Source organism: Haematobia irritans, chromosome 2 (assembly GCF_050003625.1).
Source record: "Haematobia irritans isolate KBUSLIRL chromosome 2, ASM5000362v1, whole genome shotgun sequence".
Taxonomy (NCBI): Eukaryota; Metazoa; Arthropoda; class Insecta; order Diptera; family Muscidae; genus Haematobia; species Haematobia irritans.
Genome location: NC_134398.1, coordinates 104,315,902 through 104,329,850, shown reverse-complemented (window position 1 = coordinate 104,329,850; position 13,949 = coordinate 104,315,902). Strand labels below are relative to the sequence as shown.

At 36.5% G+C, this 13,949-nt stretch overlaps 2 protein-coding genes across 3 annotated transcripts in view; one reads left to right on the top strand and one right to left on the bottom strand.

Annotated features, from left to right (window-relative positions):
* Positions 1 to 13,949, bottom strand: part of LOC142224914 (enhancer of mRNA-decapping protein 4 homolog) — a 64,939-nt gene that overhangs the window by 22,258 nt on the left and 28,732 nt on the right. The gene's annotated exons all lie outside the window — the stretch shown is intronic.
* Positions 9,915 to 12,175, top strand: LOC142225943 (E3 SUMO-protein ligase ZBED1-like). Of its 2 annotated transcripts, none has more exons than XM_075295793.1 (3): positions 9,915 to 10,061; positions 10,132 to 11,769; positions 11,822 to 12,175. In XM_075295793.1, the coding sequence occupies exons 1-3, from the start codon at positions 10,034 to 10,036 to the stop codon at positions 11,986 to 11,988; spliced, it is 1,833 nt and encodes a 610-aa protein (XP_075151908.1). In that variant the 5' UTR covers positions 9,915 to 10,033; the 3' UTR covers positions 11,989 to 12,175. The 2 variants fall into 2 exon arrangements, with proteins under 2 accessions (XP_075151908.1, XP_075151907.1); XM_075295792.1 differs by having other exon boundaries at positions 9,917 to 10,061; positions 10,132 to 11,765.

Sequence of the window (13,949 nt, the reverse complement as noted above, 5' to 3'; positions counted from 1 at the left end):
CTTCTTCAGTTCCTTTTGCCACTGATGTTTCAATTTGAACATTTTCTTTGCCTTTTCTGAGAGAGGAAATTTTCCGTTTTCAATCAAGACTCTCTGGGAGTGAACTGAGTGAGCTTGGGAAATTGAATTTTTCAAATTCGTTAACAGTTCATCAATTTCTTGATTTTCCATAATTCCGTACCCATGAGGAATTAGATGATGAGTGGCCGAAGTTATATCAAGTCGAAAATTGTTCCAGTTTGTATTCTTGTAAGACGTAGCTGTAACAGGGACGTTATTTAAGATACTAACTCCTTCTAATTTCAATTTCAGCTTTATGGGAAAGTGATCTGAGAATGTCGACAGTGAAGAGATTTCAAAATTGGTGTTGTTGGTGTCTATTAGTTGACTATTAACCAGAAAATGGTCGAGAAAGGAGGGACCATTTGGAAAGGACGGTGCAGTGTCACATAGTCTGAAGACGTCCAGAGAATTGTCCTCCAACCATCCGTGGAGAATATTTCCATTTGAGTTATTCATTGAATCGCCCCACGATATGTTCCTTGCGTTCAAATCGCCTCCAAATATGAACTTGTCGTAGCTCCCACTGAATCGCAGTAATTTGTCCAGATCTGACAGTAATTTTTGTGTTGGGTAGTTGCATGGTATATATATGGAACCAATCAAATATTTGACTATGTTGTTGTCGTGAATTAAGTCTATTTGAACTAGAGAAGTATTAATTCCAACATCAATTAATTGTACTTTATTATATGTCATACTACTTTTAATTATAACTGCTACCCCCAGAGGGGAGTTGTCATAAATAAAATTGTAACCGTTAATTTGCACTCGTTTAAAGCTCTTTAGGTGACATTCTTGAATGAAGGCTATATCGACATTATTTTGCTTTAGAATATGCCCTAATTCGATTTGACGACTTTTATCCAATAGGGAGCGAACTTTGAAAGTTAATAATGTTAAAACTCTATGGTCCATATAGAGTTTTAACTTTCTTTAACAGACGCAAAAATGTCTCTCTTGCATCAGTCTTTGGCATATTTGTAAAATCTTTTAAGAAAATGTTGATTTCTTGTTCTAAGGTCAACTCTTCAGGTTCAAGAAATAATTCTGCTAATTTCAAGAATTCTTGCACAAAATTTGGTTTTGATTGTTGGCAGTTTTGCTGTAAAGAGTTTGTTTGGAACAAATTTGCAAATGTTTTACCTGGCGATTGCATAGTAACCCTCATTGTGTTTTTTACATTTTCCGTTGCTTTCTTCTTTTCTTCAAGGGCCTTGGAAATTCTGGCTTTCCTTGCGGCGACATATTTTTTATATATTGGGCATCCTCTCCAATTAGCAGGGTGTCCAGTCATTTTACAATTTGCACAGTATGGCTCTGAGGTGTCAGAACGAGTGCGTTGGCAGTCCCCAGGTGGGTGTTTATTTATTATCGCACTTAATACAGACATAAGGAGAGCTGCAATTCTTGGATACATGACCCCATCTCTGGCATTTATGACATTGGATGTCACTATCTTTTTTCTTCGGTAATTCCCATCCAATAATTTGACTTTGGAGTGCCGCAATATGTTGTACATCACTAAGTGATTTACCATGTTTTAGTGTAACTAGAAAAAGGCCAGTGTCGATATTGTTTTTAATAGAATTAGGTGTTTTGAATTTTGTAACCTTTTCTACTGTGTCCGGAACTAGGGCATTCAATTCTTCCTCAATTTCGACAATATCTGAAACTGCATAGAGGCCTCGTATGATTACCGAAGTTTGTTTCAGTTCTTTAGGCGTGAATGTGTATGATTGGATACCTTTGGTATTTAGTAGTGCCATCATGGAGGCATGTACTTTATTGTCAGCAAAGTATAATTTACTTTTGTTCCTGTTAATATTTCTTACTTTGAATGAAAACACTGGTATCGTGGCTTTTAGGGAATCAATCAAAGCCTTTATGTTTACATTGTAGATGAAAATTGGCGGGCACCATTTTAATTTGGGCTTGGGGTCAACTTTTTTGTTGTTGTCGTTTAAAGGTTTTGGTTTAGTTACCGCCGGGGAATTTTTTAAATCAACGTCAGCCAAAACGTTTAGTATTCCAAAACTATTTTGGTCTTGTGGAGTGTGTTTTGACAGTCGTTCATACAGCTCTGAAATATTTATGTTTATTGGGGATATCGCCTCCTCAATCCGTTGTCTTTTATGAGCATTCATCTTAATAGATGGGTTTAGGTTGTTTTGTATTGCCTTTTTGTTGATATCAACAATGGTCTGATTGGCAGTGGACATTGTGGGCACTATCTCCACTTCAGCCACATCGCAATCCATATCTGGTGGTACAGATGCAGGCATCTCCAATGCAGAATTGCAATTAGGATGCCTGAGTATGTAAAATATGAAAATTACCCAATAATAATTAGAAATTTAAGTGAGTAAACAAAAAGTACGTCCGACAGGTTTCGGTGTTGCCACAGTTTTTTCAGGATGGGAAGAGTAGTAAAGAGAATTGTTCGTTATGTGTTTGGTTTACGGATTTGTGGCCTGCAAGGAGGATTCCTGAGTTGGATGTTCTTTTAGGAATTACATCAACTTGCGCTCTGTATGTCACTTTTATAAAGTTATTAAATATAGGCAACCGGAAGTTTTGACGCGTGAATTCACCTTCATTAATTCTACCAGGAATATTCAGATTGATATTCCCATTATTCGCTCTTCCATATATGAGCATTCGTTTCTAGTTAGAGTTTTTCGTGTTTGGAATCATCTTCCTAATGACCTTAGGCCATTCTCGTATTCATGTGAATCTTAGAGAAAGAGGATTTTGCATTATTTTAATAGTGTTGAGTTGTTTTATTATCATGATTTGTTGGCATCATGGGATCATTTATCTATTATTTTTTATATATCTTGTATGAATTTCATGTGGCTGAAATTATAAATAATCTGAAACACTTATTTAGTTTTTAAGCTTTTGTTTTATATATTCTACACAAAGATTTATTACTACAATATGTATAATAGGCCTTTATTGGCTTCCATTGTATTGATGACTGAATAAATAAATAAACCTACCCGACTCACCACCAGATCACTCTGGACGCATCCCACCCTTGTCGCAGAGTTCCTAGATCTGGACACCAGTTGAAGTACAAAGCATAGAACAAAATGAATGAAATTACATTAAAAACTGTCACAACAGCAACAAATAACAACAATTTTAACGATGAATCGCACCGTTAAGAAGGGATAACAAGAAACATAACAACCAACCTATTCGGTAGTCGTTTTAAACTACATTTCCAATCGTTTAAAATCAGCTGTGTTGTATAAAATCAGCTGTGTCTGCAAAAGCAGATAACAATCAATAGATCGTTAAGTTAACAACGAAAAAATTTTGGTTGTTTATTTTCTGAAATGCATTGACTTTATCAGCGGAAAATTTAATTTATACAAAATAGTGTCTTTAATAATGTAGGTTACTTTTAATATGAAAAAATGGATCCGCTTTCTATTACAAAAAGAGTTTTCTGCAATATTTTAAAAATCCAAAGGTTCTAAGCCGTTCTAAGAATTTCGTCGGGCGGAACTGCCTTACATGGTCTCAAATTAAAAGGAATTTTATATTATTTTTTTATGTTAGCCTGATACCGAAACAGGCAATTAACGTCCAAATGTATTATATCTAATTTTACAATTATTAATAGAGCTTTTATGGGCAAATTTAGATTAAGATTAGATTAAATTTGTATCTGGCGTTTTCTTTTCAATGACCCTATTAATCAAGTTCCTTTATCTAAATTTGTCCATAAAAGCTCGATTAATAATTGTAAAATTAGATGGAACTCTATATAGATTGGAAATATCGTCCATTTTCTCTTGCAACCTGTATTTGTGCTATTCTTTCATTCCACCTTTCATTCAGTCACCAGGATGCAAAAAATCATTCGAAAAAATTAAAGCGGAATTGGTTAGTGATAGAGGTTTGTATCCATTCCATCCACTATTGCCTATTCAGGTGGCTTGCGATGCGGGACCAACAGGTATCGGTGGGGTTCTGTCACATTTGGTAGATGGATGCGAGCGACCTATTGCCTTTGCCTCTAGAGCTCTTACGTCAGCCGAGAAGAATTATTCTCAATTGGATAGGGAGGCATTGGCAATCGTTTTTGCAGTGCGCCGTTTCCATGAATATCTGTTTGGCCGTCATTTTAAGCTCATAACAGATAATAAATTTGTATCTGGCGTTTTCTTTTCAATGACTCTATTAATCAAGTTCCTTTATCTAAATTTGTCCATAAAAGCTCGATTAATAATTGTAAAATTAGATGGAACTTTATATAGATTGGAAATATCGTCCATTTTCTCTTGCAACCTGTTTTTGTGCTATTCTTTCATTCCACCGCTTTTCGTGGCGGGGTTGCCAAGCGCAACGCAGCTTTAACAACAATTCTCAATGATTACTTGCAGCATCATCAATGCAGACAATTTTTTTCGTAGGCAACGTTAACAATGCGATTATCGTAAAGAAATACAGAATCCCACTACTGGATGGTATTGAAATTAGTTGTACAACAATTCTACAATAAATATACATTTTATTCATACCTTCCGAGCTAGATTCTGTGGTGTCATGAATTGAATTCCCTATTTAATAATTGCATTTATTTACATTTCCCCTTTTGTAACATAGAATATATTTCCAATACAATTCCAATATAACGTTATGCGTAATGTGTACATAATTATGTATTTCCAATATGCATCAATATTCTCATTATAAATAAGAATCTCAGTGAATAAACGGTACAGTAAAAGAATAACCTTCAAAATATCAAGTGTTTTAATTGCCTCGGTTACAACAGTTGGCGACGAGGCTAAAAGTTTTGCCAATATTATATCCGTGATCAAATTTTCTACAAAATGGATGAAGAACAGTTTAAAATTTTTATGGACGTCCACAATCGTTTAATCGAAACAATATCCAGAATGCCGTCGACAAGTCAATCAAGTACTGCGGCTTCCACACCGGTACTTGTGCCCAATTTCGATGTATTTGATTCAACAAAGGAAACCTACAAAAATTATTTTCGAAGGTTCAAAAATTACATCGAAATGAAAAACATAAGTGAGAATAAGGAGTACTGTGCTAAGCTTTTGTTAAATTCGATAGGAGCAAAAATGTTTAATATGGTGGCTGCCTTGGCGGCACCTAAAGAAGTGAGTGCTCTGAAATACGATGAATTGTGCAAAACCTTGGAAGCACATTTATCCCCAAAAATGAACCTCTTGGTTGCACAGCACAAATTTTTGAGCAAGTATCAGACACCAGAACAAACAATTTCGGAATATGTAGCTGCCTTAAGGGAAGAGATTGGAGAGTGTGCTTTTGTGTCCCCATGTAATTGTAGAACGTCAGTGGCGCACAATTTATACGAGGTATAATGGACAACAGTATGAGGGAACAATTGTTACAGTCCGAAGCTGCGGAATTCGACGAAATAGTCAGAAAGGCAATTAGTTTAGAATCTGCTAGAGCTGATGCCCGAACAATGACAAACTCAACGGGGGACGTCAATAAAGTAACTCACATAAACAGGAAGAAAGCAAGTTTCACCAATCGCAAGAAAAACTTTCAAAATACAAAGGTTGATTATGTTAAACTTGGAATCAGTGGATTGTGCCTACGTTGTGCCAAACCTGGCCATTTTGCTAAAGATTGCCGCATTGACAAATCCAAATTAAGTTGTTCTGGATGTGGTAAAGGTGGGCACCTGGCTAAAGTATGTATATCAACGATTATGAATAAAAATATAAACAAAATAGAGGATGAAACAGCATATTCACAAAGTGCACAAAGTGACTATGAAGGTGATGACTACGGGGTGTATACCATAGTGGATGTATATCAAAATGGCTCAGATTCTAGTGCACGTTATATGGCAACAATTGATATCGAAGGAGAGCCAGTGCGATTTGAAATTGATTCCGGTTCTGGATATACTTTTCTTCCCAGGAAAATTTTCAAAAACCTGAATATTAAGAATTCAATCACGTCAACCAACATCGTGTTTCGATCATATACACAGGATACCTTTGTCCATGATGGGAAAGTTCGGGTAAACGCCAAGTTTAAGGGAGTGTCGATTACGGATGAATTGTACATTGTCCCTGACGTATGTCCTCCACTTGTAGGACGATCATGGATACGTAAACTGAGAATCAATCTTAATGATATCGATAACAATGTACAATCAGTCGAAACCCAAAACGTTGACATATCCAATCAAGCAGTCATCGAGAATATAATCACAGAATTTGCAAGTGTCTTCGAAGAAAAGGTGGGGTGTACACCAGGGTACAACGTATCTCTAAGGCTTAGAGAAGGAACAACACCAATTTACATCAAAGAGAGAAATGTACCCTATTCGTTGCGAGAGCGTGTTGAAGCAGAACTGGACTCACTGGAAAAGGCAGGTATTATATCGAAAGTTCAAAACTCAGATTGGGGCTCCCCTCTTGTGGTAATACCTAAACCGGACGGTGGTGTCCGGCTTTGCGTGGATTATAAAGTGGGTGTAAACCCGAAATTAGTTGATGCACATTATCCTATAAGACGCATCGAAGAAATCTTTAGTAGCCTACGTGATTCGAAATGCTTTTGTCGCCTCGATCTATACAAGGCTTATCTGCATATCCCAGTAGATGAGGAATCCAGTATTATACAAACAATTTCGACACATCGAGGAACCTACCGGATGCAAAGGCTGTCCTTCGGCATAAAAACAGCGCCAGCGGAATTCAATCGGGTGATTGACCAAATTCTGCGAGACGTCCCTAATACTGAATACTATTTCGATGATATCATCGTGCATGGTAAGTCAACTGAAGAATGTGTTACTAATCTAAAAAGATGTTTGAGACAATTGCAGAAGTATGACTTACATCTAAATCGAAAGAAATGTTCATTTTTGAAAGAAAGTATCGAATTTTTGGGGCACGTCATCGAACACAACAAAGTAAAAAAATCGCCATCAAAAGTAGAGGCAATTATCAATATGCCTCCACCAGGAAATATCGATGAAGTACGGCGTTTTTTGGGGATGGCAACGTACTACGGCCGTTTCGTACCAAATATTTCAACAATTAGTGCACCTTTACGAGAGCTTCTAAGGAATAATGCTAAATTTAGATGGTCACCAGGATGCAAAAAATCATTCGAAAAAATTAAAGCGGAATTGGTTAGTGATAGAGGTTTGTATCCATTCCATCCACTATTGCCTATTCAGGTGGCTTGCGATGCGGGACCAACAGGTATCGGTGGGGTTCTGTCACATTTGGTAGATGGATGCGAGCGACCTATTGCCTTTGCCTCTAGAGCTCTTACGTCAGCCGAGAAGAATTATTCTCAATTGGATAGGGAGGCATTGGCAATCGTTTTTGCAGTGCGCCGTTTCCATGAATATCTGTTTGGCCGTCATTTTAAGCTCATAACAGATAATAAATTTGTATCTGGCGTTTTCTTTTCAATGACTCTATTAATCAAGTTCCTTTATCTAAATTTGTCCATAAAAGCTCGATTAATAATTGTAAAATTAGATGGAACTTTATATAGATTGGAAATATCGTCCATTTTCTCTTGCAACCTTTTTGTGTGCTATTCTTTCATTCCACCGCTTTTCGTGGCAGGGTTGCCAAGCGCAACGCAGCTTTAACAACAATTCTCAATGATTACTTGCAGCATCATCAATGCAGACAATTTTTTTCGTAGGCAACGTTAACAATGCGATTATCGTAAAGAAATACAGAATCCCACTACTGGATGGTATTGAAATTAGTTGTACAACAATTCTACAATAAATATACATTTTATTCATACCTTCCGAGCTAGATTCTGTAGTGTCATGAATTGAATTCCCTATTTAATAATTGCATTTATTTACATTTCCCCTTTTGTAACATAGAATATATTTCCAATACAATTCCAATATAACGTTATGCGTAATGTGTACATAATTATGTATTTCCAATATGCATCAATATTCTCATTATAAATAAGAATCTCAGTGAATAAACGGTACAGTAAAAGAATAACCTTCAAAATATCAAGTGTTTTAATTGCCTCGGTTACAACAGTTGGCGACGAGGCTAAAAGTTTTGCCAATATTATATCCGTGATCAAATTTTCTACAAAATGGATGAAGAACAGTTTAAAATTTTTATGGACGTCCACAATCGTTTAATCGAAACAATATCCAGAATGCCGTCGACAAGTCAATCAAGTACTGCGGCTTCCACACCGGTACTTGTGCCCAATTTCGATGTATTTGATTCAACAAAGGAAACCTACAAAAATTATTTTCGAAGGTTCAAAAATTACATCGAAATGAAAAACATAAGTGAGAATAAGGAGTACTGTGCTAAGCTTTTGTTAAATTAGATAGGAGCAAAAATGTTTAATATGGTGGCTGCCTTGGCGGCACCTAAAGAAGTGAGTGCTCTGAAATACGATGAATTGTGCAAAACCTTGGAAGCACATTTATCCCCAAAAATGAACCTCTTGGTTGCACAGCACAAATTTTTGAGCAAGTATCAGACACCAGAACAAACAATTTCGGAATATGTAGCTGCCTTAAGGGAAGAGATTGGAGAGTGTGCTTTTGTGTCCCCATGTAATTGTAGAACGTCAGTGGCGCACAATTTATACGAGGTATAATGGACAACAGTATGAGGGAACAATTGTTACAGTCCGAAGCTGCGGAATTCGACGAAATAGTCAGAAAGGCAATTAGTTTAGAATCTGCTAGAGCTGATGCCCGAACAATGACAAACTCAACGGGGGACGTCAATAAAGTAACTCACATAAACAGGAAGAAAGCAAGTTTCACCAATCGCAAGAAAAACTTTCAAAATACAAAGGTTGATTATGTTAAACTTGGAATCAGTGGATTGTGCCTACGTTGTGCCAAACCTGGCCATTTTGCTAAAGATTGCCGCATTGACAAATCCAAATTAAGTTGTTCTGGATGTGGTAAAGGTGGGCACCTGGCTAAAGTATGTATATCAACGATTATGAATAAAAATATAAACAAAATAGAGGATGAAACAGCATATTCACAAAGTGCACAAAGTGACTATGAAGGTGATGACTACGGGGTGTATACCATAGTGGATGTATATCAAAATGGCTCAGATTCTAGTGCACGTTATATGGCAACAATTGATATCGAAGGAGAGCCAGTGCGATTTGAAATTGATTCCGGTTCTGGATATACTTTTCTTCCCAGGAAAATTTTCAAAAACCTGAATATTAAGAATTCAATCACGTCAACCAACATCTTGTTTCGATCATATACACAGGATACCTTTGTCCCTGTTGTGCTCTTATATTTGAAAATAAAAGCCACTTGATTGATTTTTGTAAATTGATAGCGTTTTATTTAACAAATTATATTATGAGATGCGAGTGGTCACTAACGCTAACCGTGTAAAGTTAATACAAGATAAAGAAAAAAGAATGAAGCTCTAGCTTCTAGAAGAGCGCGTAGAACTAGACTGAATGTTCCGAGTTGCCATATGAGCAAAAAACGTATGTTAATGCCATATCGGTTATATAACTTGTAGGGTAGCCCCTAACATCTCCCCCCTTAAGATGCCTACGGCGATCTAGAGGCAGTTTCCACTGGATGTCTTCGAGCAGTGATCCGCTTAGGGTGGAAAATTGGTGACGTTGGAGGCGTTGTAAATTCTTCATTAGACGGTGGTGGTGAAATGTTGAATGCCTCAAGTAATAGATCCAATGGCAAGTTAGAGCTGCAAAACTATCGATAGCACTATCGATAGTATCGATAGTTTTATTTTTTAAGTTCCTATCGATTGTTATTTTCCGATAGCGATACTATCGCATAAACCCGCATCACTAACAAAACACCGGTGACGCCGCAAATTCATAAAAGCAAAAAAGCAAACATACTGCAATATTTTAATTATTCGCCAAGATTAAAGAGGAAAAAAAGTTTCTTATAAAGTTGACGGTCCTGCAAATGGAGCAATATCTTCAAAAATCGAATGGTAAGTAACTAATTTCTTTTCTTGTATTGTATTTCTTTTATTGTATAAATTTATTTTTTACTTGCAACAGATACCAGGGGAGAAAACATCGAAAATAGCGACTCCAGCGCGTCAGATAATGAGCGCGTTGTAAAGAGGAGATCCCGGAAGGGAACTTCGGAAGTGTGGGAATATTTCGAAAAAATGAGAGACAAAAAACATGCCAAATGTCGCTCCTGTGGAAAAGTATATAAGACCAGTGGCAACACATCCAATCTTTTTGACCACCTCAAACGCAGTCATCCTACATATCGTACCATGCCAAAACAGTTAACTCGAATTGACACGTTTTTTAAAAAGTCTGGCACATACGATTCTAATTCAGAACGGAAAAATGCTCTTGACAATGCTTTAATGACAATGATTGCAATCGACATGCAGCCGTTTAGTATTGTGGAGGATCAAGGTTTTCGTGAGCTAATAAAATGTCTTGATCCTCGATATAGCCTACCTTCTAGAACGACTTTGCAAAAAGTAATGATGGTAGATAAATACAATAATATTAAAACAAGTTTGCAACAAATTCTGAACGATGTTGAACAATGTGCAATTACTATGGATTGCTGGACCTCTCGTGCAAATGAAGGTTATCTTACTGTTACATGTCACTTTACATCAAAAAATTTCGATCTGCGCACTGCAGTTTTATCAACAAAAAAGCTGCTTGTTGCTACCAACCACACTGCAGAAAATATTTCAAACTCTTTAAGTGCAGTATTACAAGAGTGGAAATTAATGGACAAAGTTGTGTCAATTGTAACAGACAATGATAGTAGCATGATAAAAGCATGCGAGTTGTTACAAAAGAGAAATCTACCATGCTTTGCGCACACAGTGAACCTTGTAGTACAAGATTGCTTATCGCAGGACTATATTAAACCTATTCTTGCAAAATGTAAAAAGATAGTGACGTATTTCAAAAGTAGTACGATATCGTATGAAAAATTTAAAGCAGATCAAGATAAAGATAAGCCATACAGTTTAATACAGGAAGTTCCCACACGTTGGAACAGTGCTTTGAAGATGGTCGAAAGAATTTTATTGACAAATAGTTCAATATCTAAAACACTGTTGGCTACGCCAAAGGCTCCACCACCTCTTACGGCGGATGATATCGAAATATTGCAGGATCTCAAAGAATTGCTCTCGCCATTTGACAACGCCACGGTCCAGACATCGTCAAGCTCTAATGTAACTATTTCGTTAATTATTCCTCTAATTTGCGGTATTTTTCAAAATCTTAATGAAAACAGAAATAAAATGAAAACTTCAGAGGGAACTAAAGCTTGTGAATTTTTAACTCAGCGAGTGCAAAAACGATTATTTCCCTACGAGGAACGCACAGTGGCGAGATTGGGAACATTATTGGACCCCAGGTTTAAAAAAGAAGGTTTCCGATGTATTAGTAATGCAGATAAGGGGACTCACTTTTTACAAAATGAAATAAGTGTCATGGTAAAGACAAATAGCAATGAAACGGAAACTGCAGAACCGTCAACATCAAAAAATATGTCACCTGAATCACAGCAACCGCTACTGACATTTGTCCAGAATAAAATTGCAAACAAAGTAAGAACAAGTCATGTTGATGCTATCATATCTGTTAGACAGTATATGGAAAATGAAAATATACCAATAGCAAATGATCCACTGAAATATTGGACAGTGAGTATCACATTTTTTTGCATTCATTCATTTATTAAATGACATTTATTTTACAGAATCATGGTACTGGAATGTCGGCAATAAAATCTTGTGCTTTAAAGTATTTTTGCATACCAGCGACATCCACAGAGTCGGAGAGGATGTTCAGCAAAGCTGGATCGATAGTTTCCGATCGAAGAACATCTTTAAAACCAAAACATGTAAACATGTTACTTTTTATTAACAAAAATTATTGGGTCACCCAATAATAATATATTTTTATATAATTTTTCTCTTCGAATATGTATATACATAACCACATACACCCTGATCTCATGGAACATTAGTCATTAGCAATTGAAGTTGAGTTTTTGTTTTTGTTTTTGTTTGTTTTTGTTTCATTGGTTTTAAATAAATTAAACTAAATTAAACATGAGTTTTATGCCCACAATAAAAAATCAATTATTTTGTTTAATTATAAACATTAAAAATTGGATATAATCAACTATTCCCAATAAAAACAAGCATTGGAGAAATGCTTATATTCAATACACTTTCAAACATTTTTTCAAATAATTAGATTAGAATTCGATTACGCTCAACAGTAGAATTCAACATGTTAGCAACAATTTCTCAACATATTAGCAACAACTTTTCAAACTAAATTTCATTTTAGTTCTTCAAATGTTTTGGAAATTTTTTTGAAAGCAAGCAATTTGCAAACCCATTTGAAATAATGTTGAAGATGGAATTCACTATCAAATTGATATGGTGTTACCTATGAAAAATGCTCATCCTTGTGTTTGTTGGGTTGCAATATATCCGATAGTATCGATAGTATCGATAGTTTTTTTTAAAACTATCGAAAACATCGAATGGAAGGGCTATCGATAGTTTTGCAGCTCTATGGCAAGTTCGAATTATCATCTGACTCATTCCGATGCTTTGAACTTCTCGGTCGTAATTGGTCAGTATGAGCTCTTACCAAGATATTGCGATCTCCAACTTGAATAAGCGTGTTGTAAACAACGTTTCCAACTTTTTCGATTATTTCGCCAGGAACCCAATTCCATTTATTACCTCGGAAGTTCTTGGCGAATACGAGATCTCCGCGTTGAAATGATCTATTCTTAGTCCCGTGTCTTTGATTGTACTGTTCTTGCATTTTTACATTTATTTCTGATGTTACAGTAGGTGGTTTTGACATTAGATCAAAGACTGTGCGCATTTTTCTGCCTATGAACGATTCTGCCGGACTTAGTCCGTTTGGTGAATTCGGGTTTGGTGTTGAGCGGTAGACATGTAAAAATGTTTGTAGTGCTTCAGAGGCCGTCTCCTCCCCTTCTGATTTTTTTAAAGCTCTTTTGAGAGTGTCTACGAATCTTTCCGCCTGACCGTTAGAACTTGGATGAAATCTCACAGTTCTAGTGTGTTTTATACCTCGATGGGTACACCAATCCTCGAATTGTGCAGAGCAGAATTGTGTGCCGTTGTCCGACACCAGTTGTTCGGGATTTCCGAATTGAGCGCAAAATGTATTGAGCATTTTTATTGTTGCTGTTGAAGTAATCGAAGTTGTCTCGCAGATTGTCGGGTATTTTGAAAATGAATCCACGATGATTAGATAATAAACTCCATTGACTGGGCCTGCATAGTCTATGTGGATACGTTCTAATGGGCGTGCTGTATTTGGCCACGGACACAGATTTGTCTTGACAGGACTCTTTGCGTTGACTTGACAGCTATTGCAGTTTCGACTGTAGCCCTCGATGTCCTTGTCTATTCTTGGCCAATAGACGTAGCTTCTAGCTATAGCCTTACTTCTTTCTGCTGCTATGTGCCCTCTATGCAACTGCTTTAGAACGCGTTGTCTGAATACTTGTGGTATTATAATTCTAGAATTGAATAAGAGACAATCTTCTGTTTTTGATATAGAATCCTTTCGATTATAATATGGTAGAATGTCTGAATCGATTTGTTTTTGATTTTCAGGCCAGCCACTTTCAACATATGTCTTGACTCTTTGAAGAATTTCGTCGTTCTTAGTAGCTTGGACGATTGATTTGAAATCGATTGGTACTGTTGACATTGCTTCATTGATATCGCGTTGAATGTCGTCTTCAAGCGATATTGATGCCACTATGTAGTCGTCTGTCGGCTTCGCGTGATTGCTTATTAAACGAGATAAAACGTCGGCGTGCCCAA